Source organism: Sylvia atricapilla, chromosome 6, assembly GCF_009819655.1.
Source record: "Sylvia atricapilla isolate bSylAtr1 chromosome 6, bSylAtr1.pri, whole genome shotgun sequence".
In the NCBI taxonomy this organism is placed as follows: domain Eukaryota; kingdom Metazoa; phylum Chordata; class Aves; order Passeriformes; family Sylviidae; genus Sylvia; species Sylvia atricapilla.
Window position 1 is genome coordinate 28,806,653 of NC_089145.1, and position 25,535 is coordinate 28,832,187.

At 39.5% G+C, this 25,535-nt stretch overlaps 1 protein-coding gene across 4 annotated transcripts in view; it reads right to left on the minus strand.

The window, feature by feature from the left end:
- The window catches only part of SMOC1 (SPARC related modular calcium binding 1), a 130,067-nt gene that overhangs the window by 41,648 nt on the left and 62,884 nt on the right, over positions 1-25,535 (minus strand). For 3 of the 4 annotated variants that reach the window (XM_066321339.1, XM_066321336.1, XM_066321335.1), the window contains exons 5-7: positions 24,509-24,556; positions 5,296-5,385; positions 308-388 (exon numbers count right to left, since the gene is read on the minus strand). In XM_066321339.1, coding sequence (XP_066177436.1) covers positions 308-388; positions 5,296-5,385; positions 24,509-24,556 — 219 coding nt within the window. The remainder of the gene's footprint in view (positions 1-307; positions 389-5,295; positions 5,386-24,508; positions 24,557-25,535) is intronic. The other variant, XM_066321337.1, reaches the window with a different exon arrangement.

The window sequence follows — 25,535 nt, forward strand, 5'->3', positions numbered from 1 at the left end:
TGCATCAGTTCATACATCCATGCTGAACAGCAAACAGAATAAAGATGACAGATGGCTAAAATGAATTAAGAGATTAAGAAATTAAGAGATTCCCCAATTATGGTTTGTGGAAACAAACATCCTTCATCACACACTGATTATGGCCCTTTGGGCACTAAAAAAGGACCTTATCTAAAATTACTTTATAGCCTGGGCTGCAAGTGCCCCTAGCAGCTTGACAGCTACAATGAAGAAAGAATGAAACAAAAACAGATGGTGAGGAGCTACAGACTAGTTAATTATTTTTTTTTTAAAGATGGAATGTTACCTGAATTCCTTATATTGGAGCTGTTCATTTTGGAATCTTTGATGACCAAGTGTTTAATCCAAAGGGTGGGTGCTGTGATTTCTGAAAGAATAAAAACAGCCTTAAACAAACTGCAGCAGCTAGTAAAAATACACATGATAGTTACTCAGAATCATAGAACGGTTTGGGTTGGAAGGGACCTTAAAAAATATCTTATTCCCACTCCCCTGCCATGGGCAGTGACACTTTCCACTAGACCAGGTTGCTCCAAGCCCCATCCAACCTGGTCTTGAACACTTCCAATGATGAGGCAGTCACAGCTTCTCTGGGCAACCTGTTCCAGCATGTGACCACCCTCATACTAAGGAATTTTTTCCTCATACCTAATCCAAACCTCTCTTTCAGCTTGAAGCTGTGACCACTTGTCCTGTCACTACATGCTCTTGTAAGAAGTCCCTCTCCAGTTCTCTTGTAGGCTGGCTCCAGGGACCGGAAGGTGCTAGAAGGTGTCTTCTGAACAACCTCAATTCTCTCAGTCTCCCTTCACAGAAAACAAGATGTTGGCAATAATCATGCCTTTAACTGATCCATTATCTTTGTACAAATAGGTTCACCCCTGGTAAGGTCTTCCAACTCTTTTGAACCACTATTTGTAAATCTTCCACAAGGTTCTCTCATTATCTTCCTGTTCCAGAAAGCGTATCTCTACTGGCAAAACATTTTTTTTCCTCTAGCTCTGACTTCCTAAATTCTCAAGAAGCCCTTTTCCTCGAGATTCCGAGATCATAAACGCTGCATTGGGTGCTATAGCATATGCTGTTTCCCCCAAAAGAATGTATGAAATCCAGATTTTAACAGTCAATCTGGACCTTAAATATTGCTTTTACAGCCCAAGAAGGTCTGGCCACAGTCAGTTCCCTAAAACAAGCAACAACAAAATCCGAAATAAATAGGCAGAGACATGAAGATATTTCTGGAAAGACTTGAAAGGAAGTCTGTTCAAGAAATAGGTTCTGGTTAGAAAAGCATGTCTGATGCACTAACCAAGACATCCAAACATAAATTTGTGGAAAAAAGTGCTTAGAGCACCTCCTCTGAGGTGTTATAATCAACTTCAAAACATATCTGAACCTGCCCTAAGCCACAGAAATGACATAACCTCAGCATTTGATTAGAACTGAGCAAAGCAGTACTTGCTACCATGGGCTAGAGCACCTCAAGTGACGTTTTTAGGACTGATATCTTCTGGAAAAAAATGTGTTTTTCCACAAGGACACAACTTATATAGTACATCCTGAAGTTTTTCTTAAGTTCCTCTAAGAACTTTTCACATGAGTTTTCATGCTTCCTTGTTGACATTTACATGGATCTGCTCAGCAAAGGGAGAAGCTGGCTGAGTAAAAGAAACTGATTATAAAATACAAGCACATAAAAAAAGAAAATTGAATTCTCCTTCCTAAATATTTTCAGCCACATTGACTGAAGGCATTATAGCAATTGTGTTCAGGGCATTTTTCTCACAAGGAAGTACGGGTTGAACATTGTTAAATGAACTTTTACTCTTGCTGGAATATCAAAAATTGCCTTACATGCCAGGTCACTACACTACTTAATCAACATTCATTCATCATTAATAAATACATATACCTACATGCTTTGGTTTATGGACTATTTCTACTTTTGTGCTTCTCCCCTTCCTAGCTCTTGCCTAATGTTTAATTTGAGGTAGTTCTCCCCAAAAGAGGCTTAAAATCCTAAATCTGGGATGGAATTTAGCTCTGAATCTGCACCATAAGACCAAATATGTCCACAGCTGAAAAAGGAGGGACAATCAAAGTCAATAGATGTTGTAGAATGGACTTGGAATGCCTTTAGAAATACAATAGTGTACATCTTTCAGTGAGGTTGAAAGGTGCACAAAAAGGAATTCCATGGAAAAAAGAGAAAGAAAAAGAAAAGAAAATTATTTCCTTGGAATCTACCATAAAAACGTATTTTCAATCCAGGTAGCCTGGACATCTTTTTGGATTACAGATGCCTCTGAACTACAGATCTGTGGAAAGAGTAGATGCCCACTGAATTAAGAGGTGAAGTTTACCAGAAAGAAGAGATGTTTAAAGAAGATATCTTAAGGAAATTATTACACCTAGCACATGGCAACTAAATAGATGGTGAAAACAAAATAACAGAGCCTAGAAGTACAGGAGTGAATACAACTTTATAAAACTATAGCAAGGACATTAATAAAACACTTTTCAGCAGAAGAGTATCTTGTCCTAAAAAAAGATTCACCATAAAAATCTCTAAGATCTGCATTATAATAATATGAAATAATTTTTAGAGAGATGGCTGTGTTATGATTCAAACCTTGGATGGGAGAGTTTAAGTTATCTGATTTACATTATCTCTGGCATCACTCTGTTATGCCCTCAGGGAAGATGGTAGGGAGTGGGAGGGGAACTTATACATGAAATGTGAATTTTCATTATCTTCTAATGTCGATGAAAACATGAGAAAGGTGAACCTTCATCTTAGAGATGTTGAAGTCCAAGAGGTACTTCACATTTCAAGGGCAGCTGAGTGCATGTAATGCCCTTTGACAAAAGTCAGCCCCTTGTGTATGGAAGGCAGGCAACCAAAGGCAAAACATGAAAAAAAAAAAAGAATCTACACTGTCATTGTCCATTCATGTTGATACCAGCTGCACCCTGGCAACCTGACTTTGAATATACAGGTTTACAGGAACCCATCAGTTCTCCAATTCAGTGAAGGGGAATGGGATCTGAACATTAATGCCTTTCAACATCTATGAAGATTTCAGACCTCACAGGTGAATGGATAACTGTTTTGCCTTTTTCTGTCATTTGTGTCAAACACCAAATACAACCCATTACTCAGGAAGACCTACTCAAGACACTGGGAGAATCTTCTAGTGAAGTATCCCAACATGTTTGCTCAGGTCGGATCAAGGGATTGCTCAGGATGACATCCTGAGGTGTTCTGGTCCAACCTTGTGCTCCAGACAGCTTCAAGAATAGATCAGGTTGCTCAGGACTTTAGAATCACAGAAAATCCTGAGCTGGAAGGGACCGGCAAGAATCATTGAAGTCCAACTCCTGGTACTGCACAAGACACCCCAAGAATCACATTGTTTGTTGTTACAGCCACCACTGAAATCTACTTAGTCCTATTTTACTAATAGAGATGACAAAATGTAGAGTGACAAACTCAGAATTATTCATCAATGCATAGCCTGATTAACCTGCCTGTCTATCTGCTCTCCAGAGTCATAAGGAACACTGCTAATACAACAGGAGGCCATTGCACTAGTCATTCTCTCTCAAAGTCTAGGAGATAAGGTCTTGAATAATATATTGCAATGTTTTTGAGAGCAAATCTTTCATCATCCAGTCCAAGCACATTTATCAGACTGGGGGTGACCTACAAATCAATGTGAACGTTTTTGAAAATGTTTTTCATAGAAGCTAGAATAACATTTTTTTTTCAGATTCTGCCCATCACCAGAAGAACCAGAATAAGTGTGTTCACTACATCACTTCAAGAATTTTGTCCAATTCTATTTGAATGACCAAAACATTGAAACTCTCCTAGAAGGAGCTTCTGAACAGGCTGTATTAACCCCATCATCTCACTCCTGCATTCTGCTAGCACATTCTTTCCTCTAAGTATCTATGGGTACCCTCTCATGGGAAAACTTAAAAGGTCAGAAGTTTGTGACTGCCAACAGTAATTTAATACAAGATCAGCTTACTGCCAGGAAGAACCTTCTTTTGATATAAACAAGAGAGAGCCAGCATGGCTTCAGTCTCCTTTGTTTATTTGAGAGTGTTTTTTCTCTGAGAGCTTTTCTGTTTCTTAAAGCTCACAAGAAGATTGCTACAAATCTGTGATCACTAAATACGAAGTGATAGGACCACAGCATCTTGCCATTAAATATGTTTATTTTAGCAACAGTAAAACCCTACCATAGCACTCGTTTCTACAAGAAGGCAGGAAATATCAACAGAAAAGTACCTCCTACTCTTGCTCAGTAGTCTCCATTTCTGCCTTTGATCCGGTTTAAAAAATGCATGAAGTACAGCAGTCCCCTATGAAAATGCATAGGCTTTCCCTCACTGCCTTATGCTCTGCAGTTTCAGGTGGGTCACAGAGTGGTTCATACTTCTGCTCAAAGCTTCACTATAATGGTTGTGGGTTTAAACCTGTGGAAAACAGGAACTACTTCCAAGTAATATGCAAGATAAGCAGCTGCTATTAGGCCCATTCACTACCCAAGAAGAACTATTCCCACTGGTATTTAAGTTTGTATGTGTAAGAGGCTTGAACCCTCTGTGATGACAGCCATTTTACCCTTGTTTAAAGGTTTCCAAATAGACTAAGGTCCGATGTAACCTCTCCAAAATAATGCAATTACAAGATTGCCTATTTGAGAAGGAAACTGCCTGGGTGGGCCATGAATTAAGTGGGCCCAAGACAATGACTTCATTTGCTTAAATAGTATGTGCGTCAATGAAAGCATCTGCTAAATAAAGAAACCTCCCAGCAATTTTCTTCCAAGTCAACATTCACAAGCTGTGGTTTAGCATTACCCTTCCTTTTGTGAAGCTGTAAAACATTGCAGAGGTTGCAAAAACTTTCAGTATTAGTATCACAAGAGTGGAGACAGTAAGGGGGTAAGGACAGTTTAATGGAAGTGCCCGCTTCTGATTTGATGCACTTCTCTTTTACTTGCTGGGACACACCTTCTTCCTCCAAGATTCCACCAGGAGCCTGATCAACTGGTGTTATTGTTGGATTCCAGAAAAGTGGGGAGGATGTAAAAGGATTAGGGAAAATGCCTGAGGTGCCAAGGGCACTCCAAAATTTAGATAACTTATGAGATTCACTGGCTTGTCTGCTTTGCAGGATAAAGAAAGCATTTGAACCATAAATCCTAGAGAAAAGGGAGAGGGAAGTAGCTTTTTTGTTATTTTAAAGTATGTTCTTACCTTCTCCATCGAAAATAGGCTGGGTTTCCATGGTAGGCGTTGGCTTCGAACCATCATCTGAATTGAGGGTTAGAAAGAATCGAAAAGAAACTACCATTATTGAGGTAAATACTATCTACTCTCCAGTACTGTTGAATGATTGGGATTTGTACATGGCCCGGCCAAGTCCAGAAGAGAGAGAAGACAGACAGAACAAAATAATTTTATGCTAAAAGAAATAATATTTTATATAAAATATGCATCAAGAGCTTTTGGTACACTTAAAAAGCCTCCCCCCTCCCTCCTCAAACCACTGGTGTTTATCACTTGGTAGTCTCCCCAGAAGGCAATTAATTGCATTTTAGCTTCAGGTCAGTTTAGTTTTACGCAGGCCATTTCCTGAGACAGCAAAGGTTCTGGAGATTGCTGTCCTATTGTGTCTTTCTTCTCATTCCTTTTGTTCAAAAGAAAAATTATTCTTCTGAAACTTACCTGTGCAGTATTGGCACCAGCATTTACTGCAGAGCTGTTAGAAAGGGATGGTCAATAGCAAATCTTTTTCTTCCACAATGACTGCATCAAGGTATTCTCTAATTGCAATGCGGTGGCAATGTCTTCCAATGGCAAAATTGTGGAAAAATAATTTCTCTTACATTAGGTTTAGGTTTAGTTGAGTCTGTTTTGCCCATGACAGTATTTGGTGAGTGATCTCTCCTGGACCTTATCTCAACTCACAAACTTTTGATACATATTCTCCCCTATCCAGTTCCAGAGCAGAGTGATAGAGCAGCTTTGGTGGGTGCCTAGCATCTAGCCAGGCTCAGCCTACTACACCTACAATTGGGCTTTTTCTTTCTTTTCTAAATATAGTGAGTTAAACCCTTCAATTTCTAGTAAATATTCTTTGCATGTGGTATCGGCAAGAATGACACTAGGCAACAAAGTGGGCCGTGACCTCAAATGTAAAGTTACACAGTGAAAATCTGTTGGAGGGAGGAGTCCATGCCAGAAAAGCCATGCTTGCCTCTGTCTCCGTGACCATCTGATGCACAGGGCAAACATGCTTTGGAGGAAACATACATGGGACAGTCCTTCCCAGAGGAAGCAATAACTGCCCTTAGCCTTCTCTTCTATCAGCTCCATTTACAAAAATAAGAGACCATTGAAAGAGGAAGGGAAAAGCAGAGATGGAAAACAAAAGCTTGTAGACTTTTTCCACTCATTCCAGTATTTGCAGTGTTTTAAATGTTTTAAAGTGAGGAAAAGCTTGAATACTTCTTCCACAGTTCTTTTATTTTATGCATTTCCACACAAAGTAGTCTAGAACACAGAAAGCAAAAAAAAAAAAAAATGCTGATAATTCCATTTCAACCTCCACTGAAGTAAAGGACGTTGACAGAAATGAGAGAGACATCCTGTTGCCGTTTTCCTCTTCAGTTTGTGCTGAACTGCAAGTGTAACAAAAAATACTTGGAAGAAAAAATACTTACCATTCCTCAGTCAGCTCTTGTTTTGAGCTTTCCTGTTATTAGGCATTACCAGTAACCTGGATAAGCAGTATTTATTTTTCTTAAAGTTTGAGCAACTAACTTGGAAAAAATTCCTGAATATTGCTTAAATTACAAGGAAGGAGGTTTTGCCCTTTAAAGGCTCTTTGGATTGAAGTAAATAGCTGATCTTCTCTTTTTATGTTAGAATAGGTTGCTCTGCTTCTGCAAGACTCCAAGAGCCACAGCTATGCCTTGTTATTTATTTAGGATGGCACTTTACACTGTAACAAACCAGTGAACAGAATGTAATTAGCATGACTGGCTTTCCATATTGAGAAACCAACCCAAAACTGCTGAAGACACTCACAAAACAACTAGAAAGGTAAATAATTCTCAAGTTATACAAAATAGGAAGAAACCTGATGTTAAAAAAATACCAGTGCAATAAAAAGTTTCTTGTTATTGCTCTCATGAATGCTTCTGCACCAAGTAATTACAGAATTGCTTTTCAGACTTAAAGCAGCAACCTGGAAGCCAACAATGGGGGAAAATTAGAAGTGGATCTGAGCCACAGCACTTGATTCAAATCTTTATTTGAAATTTGGCAGAACACAAGATGGTTCAGGGGAATTCTTTCACATTCATGTATGTGCAAGGAACACAACATCAATTACAATTTGTCAAATACATTCTTCTTAAATAAAGAGAATTTTGCAGCAGCTTTTGCATGAAGTTAGCCATTAAGCTACTGGGCTGTATTAAACAAACCCCTCAGTTCAAAGCCACTGTTTAAGATAATCTCAGTAAAATGGCTCAGTGAATTACATAGTCATTTCCTTACTAGATTACTAAGGCCAAATTGTCACTAAGTCCACACTGTAGCAGCACCTAGCACGGTATTAAGGGTTTTGCAAAGAGAGAGAAGTATAATTACTCCCCTGTTGTTCAAGCAAGTACAGTTCTTTCATCACACATACAAGAAAAAATGCAACAGACAAGAGCCCTGTAATTACATTCAACATATTTCAAAAATCAAAACCCAGGGATATTTCTGATTATTTCTTAAAGGTCATGAAATACTCACATAAAAGACAAAAATTGCACTTCATTAAAAACACCATGCTCACTTCCCAGCTGCCAGCTTCTTACTCTGAAACTACTTTTTTTTCTTAAACTGGAGAATTCTCAGTAAGTCTCAGTGTTCCAAATTAGCTTACATCAAGTTTCACTGCTGTTCCCTTTCGGCAGAAAAACCACCCTAGTACTTGCCTGCCCTTATTTGATTTTTCCTCTTGCTTAATATTCTGTTTGTTACACTGAACATTTGTTCCACTGGCCTGTTTGCTCCTCACAAACAAGGCATAAGTTCTATTTTACATACCTGAAAGTTTTGAAAAAAAAAAAGATTTTGTATTCCTTAAATAAGTATTTAAACATAGAACAAAACCCTGAACTATTCCAGAGGCCTAGGGTTTCCTGTGATATTATGTGAGAAGTACAGAATACTGTTACTTTGGGTACAAAGGTAATGGAGTATGTTCACTGGGTACAGCCTTCCTTTCTTCAAAGAGCTGTTAAATTCCACACTTCCAAAAGAGGCATGCTGCTGCAATAGTTCCTTATACACAGCATGTCACAGAGATTAAAGAGATCAAGTGTTACTTCCTAATCCCTCTAGATAGCAATGCTTCCAGATCAGGAACTCATGTAATTCAGAACCACATCCCTTGGTTGCAGAGTATTTTCAGAGCCTTGAGGAGGAGTTCACTGACATACTTCCCTTCTAAGTTTTACAACCCAGCATGAATACCCACTTTCTTTTTCCAAGACCACTGACTACAGACAGTATCACTCAGCAGAATACCTCCTCACGGGACATTTTAAAGCTATAAAACTCCTCCAGTAACTGTTCTTTTCCTAGAATACACTTGCAAAAGTTAGGCAGATTTTTCTGGTTTAATTGCTGTCAACTTTAAAATGTTTTGGTTTTTTTTGGTTTGTTTTTTTTTTTTTTTATCTTGCCACAGGATAAGAGTGAAACAGGCAAGTCTAAATGAGACTCCCTAAGCCATTTTCACTTTAAGATACCTTGGATATAAACCAGAATTCCACTTGCTCTACTACTGTCAGAAGCTCATAAGCAAGAATGGTTTTTATTGCATTTGACTGACAGGGACAATAACTTGCATGTCCTGATCTACTACTAGTGCTGGGCAAGAACTCTTTATGCTCTCACTAGAATACCACTCCCCCCATCTTATCCTTGCAAAACATCTAGCAAGCATCCACACCTGCAATGACTGTAGAGGACACTGGGGTGGAGGGAGAAGGAGATCCAGTTCATGCAAAGGACACCTGTTAAAGGGATCATTTTACTCTGAATGACAAGCACTAAGGCCATGAGCAACTTAAATTACATCAGGAGAAAAGTAAACTCCTTGACATAAAAAATGTATTAATTACTGTGAAAAATGTGAAGTAACCGCCTGCTGCTGTGAATTACCATTCCAGCTCAAGCCACTTAATGGAAGCTGTAGAAAGAGGAAAAGTTTGGAGACAGAAATTATGTACTGAAGGCTGATGCTGCTGAACAAGCACATAGGTGTTGGTCTGCTAATGTGATGATGCAAGTATTCATATGACTTGTGCAGTGAGTATATTTTTCCTGGTAGGAGATGTTACATGGGAGGCTAATGTTGTGTTCTTACTGGAATCCATGCAGCAATCTGTAAACATTTCTTCCATTTTGAAGAGCACAGGTGTTTATGGAGGCAATCACCAGGCTTTATACAAAATCTAGTCGTTTTTGTACTCTACTGCTTGAGTAGAGCAGAACCCCAATGGTTCCCAGACTTGAGTCAGACTGACAGGATAAGCAGATGACAAATTTAAGTACATAGTTCTGCTCTGGGAAGGGGCAGCCTTTTACCAGAGTCAAGTGGTTCCTTCACTTACCCTCATCTGGTTTTGTCTGAGTCATCAGAGAGCACAGCTGAAGCTAAATACGCAACTTACAGCACAGAGAGCCAGGACAATGAGCGAACTCCTAGCAGGTCCTGTTCAAAGCAGCAAAGTCCACCTTTAGCAAGTCTCTCAAGCCAACAGCAAGGGAGAAGAGCTTTCCTAGGCTCCAGTACTGACAGACTGAAGTCATACATACTTGTTCCTGTGTCTTTAGTAACTCTGATCAGATGAACAAAGACCCACCAGGTCAATTAGGCTCCCTGTATCCATGCAGTTCCTGAATCTTGAAGATGCAGTTTTCACTATGACATTTCTATGTATTACTCCCAGAACCAGGGTATTTTAAGTATTAAAAAAAAAAAAAAAAGCACAACAAAACTTGTGCTTTGTGTTTGCATTACATGGGGTCTTAGACAAAAATACATGTCCCTTCTAGTATTGCAGGGGAGGAGCAAATTGTTGCCTTAATCATAATCCTTCCCTACATTAAATGAAACCATTTCAGCAAGTCATAATTAATTTAATAGTCTAATAAATGCAACTTTTATGTACAGACATATATTGCCAATATAGGTGCAGAAAGTTAGCATTCATGCAAAAAAAATTCTTACCATCTGGCCAATCAAGGTAAGCTATTGCAAGCAGCTGAAATAGAAACACACCAGTGCAGATAGACTTCCCAGCCAAGTTTTCATACTCCTGTCCACAGAACCATTTAGGTTGAAACAAACCTCTAAGATCATCAAGTCCAACCACATCTGTGCATGGTGATCCCACCGCTATTAAGCAAAAAATCCCCAACTTTTTAAACCAAATCAGCAAAAGCCATGTTCTCACTCTCTATTACTTTAATTTTAAGAAACAGCAGCAATGTGCTGCCTTTGGATATAACAATCCCTAAACACTTGGACTTGGACAAGTGAAGTAAAATTTTGCTTAAAAAGGGGGAAATATGCCTAAGCACTAAACATGCAAGGGCTCTGTGGGGCTTAATGAGCTCCTAACTGCAAAGGTTGATTTGCACTATCACTGCAGTAATTGTTCTCTCCCTACATCAACTATTCTGTATGCCATATGGATGCAGGCAGCCTTTACTTCAGCACTGCATTCCAGATACCAACCAGATAGGATAAGGAGCCTTTCCTCTTGCCTTCTGGAAGGCATTAGTTCCCCCCACTTCCTTCTCACATCTCCCTCGCAGGTGCATCAACATGAAAAAAGCCACTCAAGCCCCAAGGACTTTGTGGTCCAATGTACTCAGTGTTTGTTTGGCAGCACAATTCTTCGCCCTGCAAGAAAGCCTAGCCCATGCACAGACAGCTGGAAGTAACTCTGACCCCTGTGACACAATTCAAAGCCTCCTCTGTTTGGCTTTTTGATTTCTGATTGACACACTCACTGCCAGGCGGAGATAAATGCTGCTGGGAGGACAATGTTGATCTGCTCCGACTATTCTTGTGAAGGACTTTTTCAGAATAATAAACAAAAAACACTGGTGTGCTTAAGTGTGTGAATAGAACTGGAGGTAGACAGAGAGGGGAGTGGAGTGCTTTACAGAGGCTGGCAAGTCGACTGAAGAGTTAATTGTCTGGGTGTACAATGAGTTTATTCTGACCACAAACAAAGAGCTCCCTCTTCCTGGGCCTGGTCCTTCAAAAGCAAATGTGTCAAAAGCAGTCTGGAGCAGCACTCATTAATAGCAATACTCTAGTCTCTGGGATTGGTTCAATGGCTTTAAAACTATTGAATCTTAAGATTCAGGCAAAATCTCTCTAAAATCCAAAGTCCTTATTTACTGCAGAAGTTCTAAAGGCAATTCTACAGTAATTAGCCAAAAGAAACCTCCCCTCTAACCTCTCATTCTCTGCAGCCTTGAAACAGCTTCTTTTGAAAAATAAAGACATAGCAAGTTATTACCCTTCAAACATAATGCTGTAGACACCTTCCCCAACACGAGGTCCAGTTTTATATTACTTCAATGATGTGTCATGTAAAAGTGACCCTTAATGTCTCATACTTGGGAAGATACAAAATCCCAGCCCACATCTGGACCTGCATTCCAGAGCTTGCACTATAATAGGTCAAACCAATACAATGTCCAAAACCACCCCCTGCCTCTGGGAAAGTTCAGATCCAGATTCAGATTTGAACTTTGCAGGTTGAACCAAGCCCTTACGGTAATTACCACTTAAAATACCTGACTCCCTTCAGTAAGTTGTGCAAAGTTTTCTGGGGAGAAAAACCATCATCCTAGTACTGCTGCATGGAAGACAAGGGAGATGAAAATTGAGCCATTATGCTTTACCACTTCGATGGCAAAACCCCCAGAGATTTTGGTGTCAATGCAGAAACACTACATGCTGTTTGAACAAGCAGCAGCTATAAAGATCAGAGAATTAAGCTGAGCTGTTAGTGAACTTTCTTGTAATGTAAATTTGCTTCACTACTTGTGAAAAGTTGTTGTTTTAACACACTTACAGAAATGCAGCGTCCAAAGAACATTTTTCTCAACTGTATGGGCATGCTTCCAAGCAGAAGACAAGCTACCTTAAGATTATTAAAGCCATTATTTAAGAGCACTCACCTAATTCAAACTTGAGACTCACCCTTTGCTCTCCCCTTTCTCAAGCTAAAATCCCCAATATAGTGCAATCAACTAATTTAGGAGGACAGCAGGGAGCCACAAGTTTGTGTGATCTCTCTTTTGTTCTAGTGAGTAATAAGTGAGGGGTTCAAAACCTCAAAACCTATGAAATAAGATTTCTTGGTCTGCAGCCAGTTACTCTCCAAATTGTAAACAGTAAACCACAGTCTTAACCAATTTTGCAAGCTTGGAGTTTTGGACAAGAAGCAGCAGTATCCCACAGGTAGCCTGAGTAGAAATGTAATTCAAAATAAGTAACCTGTAGAGTCCTGTTGTTTAGAACTGTAATTCTCAGTTCATTTTTGGGCCAAGCTCCAACACAGAGATGATCTCTATAAAAGCAATTTGTACATAAGATATGGGTTAAAGAAGCATATGATCAGATTTTAGTTTGGTTATTAGAGCATTTCTGAGGTCAAATGCAAGGAAGCTTAAATGGAGAAGACCCGTCACTGCGCATAGATTTACCTTATTGAAGTTTTACAGTTTTCAGACTTCACAGCCAAACTCCTTCCCAAAAGGCAAAACAGGTCTCTTCAAGGATTTGAAAGTAATAGGAAAAACAAATGCCCAAGGCCAGATTTGAACATTATCTGTTAAAACGGTGGAGCAGGTAACAAAGGTCAGGTTATTTTTGAGACCATCTTCAGTTTAGATTTGCACAAAAAGCTTTATTTTTGATCAATGTGGAATCACCATCAAGCTGTGAAGACATTGTCCCCACTGTTCCCTCCCACACTTTCAGACTTATTATTCTCACACTCCTGTAACAATCTCAGCAGCAGTTTTATTCCTTAAATCATCCTGTGATTTAGAAATACATGCTCTTGTCATCAGCTCTGACCTATAGAGCCAAGACTCCAGTTATGTCACTGTTCCAAAGTGAATGACAGATAGGCTGCCAGTGATTTTAATTGTCTTGATTCAAATCAAAAACCTTAAGTTCACTCCCAGCGTGGCTCAAATTGCCAGGAGAAGGAGAAAAAAATTGAAAGAACCTGCATATCCATTCAAAGGCTCTTGAGGGAGCTGCTAAGATACAAGTAATTTTTCTTAATCTATAATTTTCCCTCTATCAGATTCAAGCCCTTCTCCCTTTGAGCTTAGTTCCTCCCTTCCATCACAGGCAAAGTACTGCAATTCTTTGGAAGAAGGGATTATTTCCCTGGTATTGCTGCATTTTTCTATCCAACTGCTGTTCTGGCTACTTTACTGAGTTAAGAATTAAAAACTTTTTTTTTTAATGGCTGTATAAGTTATAATTTTAGGTTGAAAAATGACTATATTATCAATCCCATGGTTTTGGAATTCATTCTTTTACTTTTTCCATATATCTTCTGGAATAAGCTATGCAGCAGCAGGCACAACACTAAAATCCCTCTTTGGACTAGAGTCCATCAGCCCCACTAAACACCTTGCCTAGAAATGCTACATGCAAGTGCCATATCGACTTGTACGTTTATTTCACAATAATAATAATAATGAATAATTAAGATAATTTCAGAACATAGTATCTACCAGCAGACAAGCTATGAGCTCGTCCGCACCAGCAATGTAAGAATGTTTAAAACAGTCTAGTTCAACTACTTGTTGAGAAAGGAGAAGGGGAACAAAGCTCAGAGTCCCGGCTCAGCTTCCAGGCTCTGCTTCCGTCATCTGGTAAGTTTTCAGACAGGATCTCAGCCTGCCTGTCATTGCAGACTGATGTTTCACAGCTGCTAGCAATGTTCTGCAGGGCTAAAGAAATGAATCTCGACCACCATGGAGCATGGCTCTTCTCCTTATGTACCAGTAACAATTTCAGTGTGTAAAAAATCAGCTATGACAACACCTGGGAAGGCTATTGGAATGCCTTGAAAACTAAAAAACACATACAAGCTGTAGAAAGAGGCTCCCAATGGGAGTAAAGAATATTTTTCATTCAGCTGTGTACTTAAGCTGTCCTTCAAGGCTCTAATGTCATCCCCCTGCTGAGACACATATCTGAGGGGAAATGGAGACACAGCTAAAAGAATCAGGGGGGGCAAATAGTTTTTGGTCTTTTCAGAACACATAGCACCAAAAACTACCTGTTACCAAAAATCATGACTACCTCACACATTTGCTGAAGAATGATGACATATTTACCAAGTACCAATGGCAGCTGGCGGTAGGGATGGCACTCAGTTTCAGAACAGACTCTCCAAAGCTCATTTTGACCAGCAGACACCTTCACAGGTCAAATGGCATAGAAAACCTTTGCTGTGGTAAATACAACACAGCAATTACACAGCTGTAAATCCAGCACTTCCTTTTTTTGTCCACAGAAAAGGATCAAGGTAATGGAGATGAGAGGAAGAATTGAAATAACCTTATTCTTCAGGGAGATTAACAATTGAAAGGAAATAAGCTATAATAAACACTGAATAAAGAAGAATTAGGTTATTTATCTGTGTAATAAAAACTGTATCCAAGAGCATATCAATATAGGCTAAAACCAAGTTATTTGGAAAAGCTATTGCCCTTCTATTCCACAGAAGGGATGTTAGGCCATCTTGTTAGAAGTACTGTCTGTAGTACTGAGAAAAGGGAGGCGAGTTAGAGAGGCAGTGTAATACATGGCTGCTACTAAGCTTCACAGGGAAACTGGAGAGAAGAGGCACAACACAGAAAAACAGAGTAGCAATATTACACAGGCTGGGTAAATTAAAGTCAGAAAAAGCTGGAGTATAGACTGTTAGAATGTTTGTTGGTGGCTTTTTTTTTTTTTTTATCCAAAGCAGAAATACCCCCAAAGTGTCAGCATTACTTACATTGTAGAATGAGTGATAAGATCAAGAAATCATCAATAGCTAGCAGTGAGAATGTTTAAAAATAGATTGAAGGAGGGGAAGTAGAGGAAGAGATGCTTAACTTTTTAATAGCTTCGTACTTGGTAGAAGAACTCATTTTTATCTCACCCTGTAAACACCACAAGTATTATAGATATTGGAGAATTTTAAGCTACAGTATCTTGTAGCTTAAGGTTTTGAACCATCTTCCATTTGGCTCACTGCCTTGAGTGACATTTGAAATAAAACAGGGATCAAAAAAGTTTCCACACAAAGAAATATTTTGCTTAAGGCACCATATCTCAGCAAGATTTTCAGTACTTGACATTGCCCCAAACTTTGAGCAGTTTGCAAAAAGCTCTATTGCACTGTCAACAGCTGCCTGATCACTGCTGGCAAAAGCAACAACCACCTTAGGATTGTTTAGTTTAGCCTCTCTGGTTTTATTCTACCTACAATATATCACTCTTTTTTTTTCAGGAGCCTCTGCTTTGATGTGAAGTATTCTCTGTTTCCACACAGCCCAACAGACACCCTCTCCTCAACTATTTCTCCTGAAATGCTGCTTAAAGTCCAGAATCAACTACCACCTTGACACTTCTAGGCTGTGCAAGAGCCCAGATATCTGCAGCTGTGGAAAAGGGAGCATATCTGAAATGCCCACAAGAGCATTGTGATTCTGATCTTGGATTGCTTTGCTGAATAAGGAAAAAACCTAAAATTTTTTATGCAAGCTTTATATAGTAATAACAAGATCCACAGCTTTGGAAACATTTCAGAAGCTACTTGATCATATTTGGTGAGCTGGGGCAACAGGCATAGAAGGGTGTGATTACAATACCATTCTTTCTTCTTTCTCCCCAGTATCACTCACATTCCCTTTCACTCCTCTCCTTCCAGCTCTGGTCTCTTCAAGGTAAAGACTCTATAAACTCTCCCACATCTTCAAGGCCTATAAGTGGGGGGTTGGAGACGGCAGCAAATTTGCCAGATCAATGGCCATTTGAAATTCAGACATATGGCTGAAGCCCTACAGCTGCATGTGTTAATTACCACACGTGTCCCCTGTAAAGCAGTCTGTTAAACACAAAAAGAAAACAGAAGAGAAAAAAGCCTTTCCAAGGGATTAAGTAAATAGTCTAAATTTTTGACCCTGCTCCCCCAGACACATGCCTGTGTACAAGCTGCCTTCCTTTCTCCCAACACCTGCATACTGAGGAAGCACAAGACCCCTTCCATCTCTAGCCATGTGCAGTCAACCTATCTCAGAGTGTACTTTCCCCCTTCTAGCTCCTCATTTGCAGCTTCTTCTCTCGCCAGCCCCTCTCTCCCTTTCTCCTTTAGAGAAGTAATTCCTGGCTGACAACCAGACTAGCCTTGGGCTTACAATACGCCTTTTCATTTCCTTGCAGGCAAAAAGAATGGATACCTCACTGTTATATCTGTATTGCATGTGTGAAAACGAAGAAAAAGGGGAGGGGGCTGGGAAATGCATGTTTTTCTATTGCTTGTTTCCACAGATTTTTTTTTCCTCTCTGGATCATTATAGAGGAGTGTCCGAGCTTTAGCAACTGAGCACAGCTTTCCTCCCTAACTACATAGCCTCAGCCTTTTCATCCCAGGATCTGAATTTTGCCTGAAAGAAGTTTTCTTTTTGATTATGAAACTAAAGGAACAGTTCTTCTCTATGAGGGAAGGAATGGTGAACAGAGGGCATCAGATGCAGTAACAGTACTGCTGGAAAGACCTCCAAAGGATCTTATGTGTTTCAGAAGGAAATGTGTATTTACAGAATAAAGCATCACAGTGTACACAGGGTTTAAGTGACAACGCATTCTCAACATTAAAATATTTTTATTTTAAGGTGAAGGTCAATCCTCAAATTACAGACTGCCAGACATCTACAGATGCATTGTTCAAAATGAACCAGAGACAGCTGATCTTAAGAATCATCTCATTTAATAGCATATTTGTGAGAAGCTGAACAGTCAAAATGAAACCTGTCAAGTCCTTAAACAAATTGCTTGGCTGCAGCACCTAAAGGTCCCATCAGAAACTGAGCACCAAGCTGAGCACAGGAACATGTAACAGAAGACATGGACACCACCCAGAAAAATTCAGTCTGTGGGGAAGACTTGTCCCATCTTTAGCCTTTATCAAAGCATTTCGCAGTACAGCTCCCTTGCTGTCAACATAGAACAAGAGTCCAGATGAGAACACAGAGGAAAGCTATTATTCCAGATAGTTCTGTTGTAAAGAAACTTTCATTTCCCTAGGTGCCGTCTCAGGAACTTGAACAAACATTGGGGTTGTCCCTCCAGCTTCTCCCTACCTTATTGAAGGGCACACATGGTCTGCATGCATTCAAGCCTTCTCATCACGATTTCATAGTTTATCTCTCTTATAGAGAAACTTGACAGAGCTCATGGAGCAAAGGAGTTGAAAGGAAAGCACTTCCAGCCCCTTGACCAAACACCTGCACCACGACAAAACACATTTCCTGGTGCATTACTCTGATTTGAAAGAAAACAACACTAACATTCATATGTCTAGATTCCAGAGAGCATAAGAAGAATAATGTCAACAACTCTTTAAAAAAAGGTTTTGAGCCTACATAAAGTATTTTAACAACAAAACCAACTGACAGATGTCAAATTTATTCCATTTCTCTGCAAGCTGTAATGATCAGACACCAGAAATCCATGTATAGCATATAAACAGTTAATAATACCTTAACAGATGTTGTTTAATCAATTGTTAGTCTACTTATTGGATCTACTCACCAGGTTGCTCAATACTATGACTTAATAATTTAAAAGCTTTTACAGCTGTTCTTAAGACATTACAGACATGAGTTGTCTGTAGATTGCTATAATAACACTTGTAAACTACAATTTTATTAAGTCATATTATATAGACTAAGCTACCGATTGGAACTGCTGCTTTATAGATGAAAGCAGAATTCTTGCATTGTATCAAACAAAATACACTTTCAAACAGAATTTGCCTTCTTTTTATACTTGCCAATGAAACTTTCTTCAGTCTCAAATTTGATACATATGTTCTGAGGCCCACGAAAAAGTCTTGATGAAAACTAAACAATTACAGACAAGGCAGTGATGTGGGGAACCAAAAGCATTGGTTTTAGTTCTACTGTTTATGTAACAAATTTGAGGTTTTACTTCTAGACTTCAATAGTTCAAAAATCCATTTGCTTCATGTGATATATCTATGTGCTTTTTAGAACATTGCTCTGCTCTGGAAAAGTGATCCAATACACACAGTATTGTAAAATTACATCCCTCTGTTCTCAAAAGACCGATCACAATTCCCATTTAGAAGCTGGGTTCTTGCTATCTAATAAAATCTGTCATGTTGGCAAACTACCTGGGAAATTGACTTGCTTTCCACAGTTACATTTGACTGGAACTTAATAAATAATTTTGTAGGTGATATATAGTATAGTGATAGCAATAGGAACCAGAGAGAATTCTGACCATTTACAAGCTGGCAAACCTACTGATTAACTTAATAGTATTTTTTACAGAACTATTCTTATAATAGGGAAGCAAACTTCCATTCCACTGCTAAGTTTGTTTGGAAATACAAATATGAGCTAACCAAAATCTTATGTGCTGCAAATTCCATCTACAGAAATTTTGCTCACAGCCCACTTGAGCTATTGCAGGACAGTTTTTGTTACTCTAACCTCTCCCCATAGCTTCTCAGTCAACTGAGTTTTTATCCTAGTTTCATGAAAAGCAGCATATATTCATGTTCCTCCCATAGATTGTTTCCTAACTCCATCAGATTTTAACAGAGTAGACTGAGAAACTGTCACCATCAGTGTGTGGTAGAATAAATCAAGCTTTCGCACATCTGAAGGATGTGCTGCGACAGCACACACATATGGCAAATAATCATTTGCTTTCAGGAAGCAGACTTATTCAACCTATAGTACAGTCTGACTTTCCACATAGCTACACTACACACTCAGCTTTATCCATAAGCATCAAGTTGTTTTTGCACATTTTCAGTACACAGTATACATTTTACCTACAAAAGACCTGACAAACACATCAGTCCTGGTCTAGGAATGTTACATGATGAAGTTAATGAGTTCATGAAATGATATTTGCATGAAAATTCTCCTTCATCTGGATTTCTAAATCAGTATAGATTCTTTTATTTATATATATATACATCTAACATAAGAGATCCAGATGAATTGTTTTGGTAACACTGCAGACTTGCTACCTGCTAATGTTCTGCAAAAAATTAAACATAAGATGGTGCTCACCAACTAGAACCATCACTAGACTTAATACTGCCTGGGTAAACTTGTATTTACTTCATCTTATGGATGAAGGCCACACAATATTTCTGTTTCTTTCCTGTATTCTCCACAAACTGCTAAAGACATCAAAGCATTTTCTCAGCGTTTATGAGGATGGAGATACAGTTGAAGCTTGACTTGTGTAACAGCACAGCTGAGTTTCAACTGTGATTTCATCAGTACCTAGCTGAATCAAGAAAGATCTGGAGAAGGTGAAGACCAAAGTCCCAGTCTGACATTTTAGACACATTTCAACTTGAGGGTTTTTGTCAAGGTATTATCTGTCTTCTGTGAGACATTGGAGCCCCTGTGGAGGCCATGCACTCCTCTCCCTGCCAGCTGAGGGCAGGTGAATTAGGGCCAGCTGCACCTGACTTCTTACCACCATCAGACAAAGCTTCCAGGTCCCCAGGTACCAGCAGCTCCATTTATTTTCATCAGCACAAGCCTCCTTCACTTGGGTTTGCCTGAGGAGAGGGTTAGCCCTTTACCGCTCAGCCTAATTACTGACTCACACTAATGGCTCATTACTGATTCAAATTGCTCAGTCTGTTGGCTGCATAACTGGGCCATTAGCATTTTCTGGAGGTAAGACTCTTGGAAAACAGCACGAAAAAAGCCACAGAACGGGCCAACTTGCCCACAATTGCAGGCCAGAATTTTCCTGCCAGCAAAGCCTGCCTTTAAACTAATTTCTGACAGTTAATTCCACAAAAAAGAACCCAATTCTACATGTTTAATTGTCAGGAATTTCAAGTTGCTCATCTTAAGTTTCTCAAACTGCTTCAGTGTTTTCTTGTAGGCTGCAAAACACATTGAGGAAAGCTTTTTACAGCTCCATATAAGAGTCATGTCTACATCTAAGATAGTAAATGAACAAGAAGCTCAGTTTGGGCTTTGCTTTCTGCAGGGCCATCAGAGCTTACATTTCACCAACAACTGTTCAGAGAATTGTAGATGCTATTACCAGCTTTTGCAATAGGGAAACAAGACAAGTCAAAACTTGTTACTCAAAAAGGCCTGGAACTTTTTGCACTGCTGAAGACTTTATAAAAGACAAAAGAGAGTTCATACCACTCAAGACTCTTCGGGACTGACACTGAAAGGTACTCCAGCCCAAATTCTCCCTGCAGTTGCATTATCTTTGAACCCCAGATTACTGAGCCAACCATCCTTTCCCACTTCCTTCACTCAGTTGGTTCAAAATGGTATCATACAGTGTCCAGAACAGTAAACCACTAACGAATCAGTATCCCCACTTCGATATATTTCCTCTTCACCCACTTTTAATTCCCTGTGTTTCCAGTTTCAAGGAAGACCAAGTGACTTCACAGAGATAAGCAGTTACATGGCTGGTTTTTTACACCTCTCTGATTCCTAACCAAACTACTTTTAAAACATTCTTGGTGACCGTAAAAGACATTATTCCTGATTGCAATATGCTAAGTCTGAGCTAAAGCCCCACACTTCCCAAATGAAGAAAATAAAACTTTGTTTTGTTTCGTGTTTACTTCTTTTGTCTCAAAGTATGGCTCAATTTCCCTTTGGCTGGAAAGGAATGTTCTGCATTCTTCAGGCAGGGAAGAAATCCAGTAACGTTGGCTCCAAGGATTCCTCTCATTGCTTCTTAAAACATTAACAACATCCTAGTGGGAGAGACTGGGGAGATTCCAGACCTCTAGAGGACAGCATGCCTTTTCCAAGTGTCTCAGGACCTTCAAACTAAGCAGCAACTGGAGCAAATTAATGCAAGAAGCTCCTTATAAGAAGGGACTGTACAAAGAGGAACAGAAACCTGCAGGTTCTGGATATCCTGATCTCACAGAAGAGTAATTACATTCCTTGGCAAAGTTCTTGGAAACTTGTTCTTTGCTTGTGGGACAAATTCAGCATAAAAAGGACAGCGATAAGTGTCTGAACTGCAAAGTGACAAAGCAAGCATGCCCTGGAGGGCCTGGGTTTCCAGTCCACCTCATGCAAACATGCCTCCATCTCCCCAGGCCCAGGTCTGCTCTGCCTTCCAGCAACCGAATGCTTCTCAAACACAGAATAAATCAATTTTATTTTAAAGTTTTAAGTTTGATGCCAATTTAATTTGAATTACCTTATGGGGCAAATTGTATGACTAACTGGCATTGCATCATACAGCAATAGCAGCAATGTAAATATGGATAACCAGAGCATGGAATTTAAAAATAAGTATCTCTTGCCAGCATGCTTGCTTGTTCTCTGCAGAAAGCTCTACTGAACCACTATTGGAACTACATGCCAAGCCACATGAACATAAAGCCATTTCGTTTTCTTCTCATCAGTACTGAGAGAGCATGTGAGTGGAATCATATGTTACCTCAAATCTTCTGGTACCTTAACTTACCTACTGAGTCTCAGAAATTAGAGCTAAATAGGAAGGAAAAGAGGACAAAAGATCTGGAGAAAGAGTTATTACCAATAACCAGCCTTTTTCTCCTTCCAACATTAATTTGCCTCTTCTAAAGGAGAGCTAATATGCTAGTAAAGTCTTCATTTATTACCCAGCAGCATAAGCCTAGCCATCCACCCTGTTTCTAAGGCAGAGCAGCCTCCACCCTCTTGCCCTGAAGACTTGAAAGGCACGACGTTTATTAGCTCATATTTTACATTCCGGTATGAATGAGAAAAAAGAAATTACTTTTGAGAGTCTTAGCTACTCTTTGTCTTCCTCAGAGTACCTATTCTGTGCCAGATATGCTCTTTGACTATAAGACTCACTCAGGGATGGAGAGAGGGAGGACTCTTCTGTGCAACGGGAAAACTTCAAAAGCTCCCAAATCAGATGGCAGTTACCCAGAGATATCAGAGGCTTCCAGGCTGTGCCTCTACAACAGAAAAGTCATCACTGACCCAAGTTCCTGCTGGACCTCTCCTTATCCTGTCCTTTTTATCACCTTGCAAAGGGCAATCTTTGCAACAAGTGTCTCAACACTTAGCTAGAATAGATGGTTATGTGCATGCTGGCTTGCCATGAGTCTTCAGAGAATCCAGACCTGCAGCAACCACCTTGCTTCAAGAATGCCAGGCTGTTCATGATTCCAGCTTCCTTCCAACAGGACCAGATACTGAAATTTTGAATCAAGGTAACTTAAGGCAAGAAAAAACACTGATAAGAAGGAAAAGTTCATTTTTAGATTTTCATTCATAGATGAAAAAGTAAGGCTATGTCCATCAAATTTTAAACCAAATTAATACAGCTTCTAAAAGCCCTCTTTATTTTAGAAGACCCATTAAATAGCTGCTCATTAGTATTTCCCTAACATGATGGAATAGGGCCAGACTTGCTTCTGTGTGGGTTTCCAGCAGATACAAACAGATTCAGAACTGCAGGAGACAGTTTACATGACTGCTTGAAGCATGCTGGCCCAAAGGGAAACGTTCCCCTTGGACAGCTACTGCACAGGATGTTTCTGCAGCCACATGACCATCCTTCAAACAGGATGCCACAGGCAGCAAGAAGGAGAATCAATTCATATTACAAATTTTAAATTAACTCATACCATTTACAGTTTTCTTTTTGCATGTTCCAAGTTCTAAGTTAATAAAGGGAGTGAAGAAAAAAAAAAACAAGTTCAGATGTTTTCCCCTTTTGCTCCTGTTTCTCATGAAACCCAATGTCAGCTGCTTTCAATTCTAGAACAACAGACCAGGACTACCCAGGTAAAAAGCCTACAAATAACTCAAAAATAATGCAGATTTCAAGAGCTATTTGATTTGCTTGTACTTCAGGCTAGACTAGCAATGACTGCATTAACAGAATTATAACCATGTGTTCAGGTGCCAATTACACATTAATGCATAATTACAGGTTTAAAGAGACATACCCATATCTAAAATAAGAAACAGGCTTCAGCATTCAGTCTCAACCAAGTCATTTTCCTTGCATATTTCTTTTCCTTACCTTTTCTTAAGCTATTATACACAAGCAATAGGCTGGAGAGCAGATATGATCAAAATACATCTCTACTCTGAGCAGAGCAATCAAATCCCTATCAAGTGCTTTCGGGACCTGATTGACATTCCCAGCATGGAAAATGTCCCTCAAAGTACTGGCATCAAAGTCAGTGTTTTCCTCGGTTTTGAAGTGTCAGGAATAACCGGTTTAGAGAGTTAGCACTAAAAATCCTGCTTCAGTTATCAAAACAGGAACTTCTAGAAAAGGGCATTCATCCTCACCAGCAGAAGGGAGGATGCATTCAGCATAGTTTTCCTGGAGTATGGAGGCAAAAGTTGACTCTCAGCTGGGGCTAGAGGGGGAAAAGGCTGAAAATTAGGGTGTAGAAAAGGCCTAGAGATGCATTTGACTGCTCCTCAACGTATACTTCAGTGGTCAACCCTCCTAAAACCATTTCAGTGAATGCAAACCAGAGGACACCAGGAAGAGCTATGAATACTCACAGGAGAAGAACAATGATCCATTTACTGCCTTGCTTAGGAAAGGCAAGGACTAAAGACAGGAGTGTAAAGAAGAAGAATCTGTGCCTGTGAGGTTTCCAAGCACTGCTAAGGTTTAATCCAGCACTGCTGCAGCTGTACAGAGGGTTTTATGCACTGTTAAAGAACCCCACCTTTCAATGCATACAAAGCCACAACCGTAACATTGGCACTCCTGTTTCCTGGAGTACAAATCATACTGACAGCCCTCCTAATCTCTAGGGATTTTACTAAGAAATGCTCAGTATGATACTTCAAGGTGAACAAGCAGAGGTTACTCTGGATCAGCCATTCCTTTGGGAAGCTCAGTTTTCTTGTACCTCAAACTCAGCTGAGCAGAGCACGCCCTTTTCTACTCCACAGGGAGCAGATCACCTTATCCCTCCTCCTGAAGGGGAGCTCTAGTGGCACATCCACCCCTGCACCCTGGAGCTGTTTAGGAACCCATGTTCTGAGCTATCTTAAGGGACTTGGCTGGGCAGCTGCTATTACAAAACAAGTTGGTGAAGCACAGGACTCCACTCACCTTTCCTTCCCGAATTACCCTGGCTTGATGGTTTATCAGTTACAGAACCTAAAGGGGAGAAAAAAAAAAAAAGAAGAAAAAAATACTTCCACTTAGATGCTGCATGATTACACAGAGCATATAATGTCACTTTAATACAATCAATATCTCAACTCATAAAGCATCCATTTTACTTGTCAAAAGCTGCAGAGATCCTGTGGCTTCAACCAGTGTGAAAAGTATAAAGAAGTTTTATTCATTAAGACATTAAATTGGGATAAGGGTAAACAAGAAATCTTTAGTAGCTGTATGTAGTGATTTGAAAAACCTCACCAGAGCATCATGCTAGTAAGAAACCTGGAATAAATCCAAGGGCAAGAAGGAGAGATCAATAAGAGTCATTTCTTTCATTTGCAAATGTCAGGAAGAGCAAATCAAAAGCAGATGAGGAGAGTGTACAGGGAATGCAAGCACAGTATTCTAGAGGAAAGGGATTAAGTGGGACAATTTGCAGAAAATGGATTTCAACCAACACCTGAACATCCCCAGCTGTTTAAAATAGGACACTGAATAAGATCCAGCATGTATCCGAACAGAACACATCTTGGGTTATTGACTATAATTTAGAGCTTCACATAGTATGTATGATTCTACACTTGCTTCTGCACTCTGCTTTAGTGCTTCATCGGTTTTCTACTAAAACTTCAACAGGTAATAAAAGCTCTTCAAATAAATCCATTACCAAAGTGTATAAAAATTTATGACAGCCTTTTATTTTTTTTCTGGTTTTGTTGGAGTTGTTTGTTCGGGGATTTTTTTTGTTTGTTTGTTTTGTTTTTATTTTTTGCTTTGTTTTTGGCTTTGTTTTGTTGTAATAGTTTTATTCACAGGAAACTGATACTTCCATGTGCCATTAGTAAACAATTCCAGTGATTACTGAACATTCAGGAAACATGGATCTAAAGTCAGCTTTAAAGAAGGCAGCTCTGACAGGTCCAAGAATCTGATCAAGACAAACTCTGAAGGTAAACTACTGCCTGGACACTTT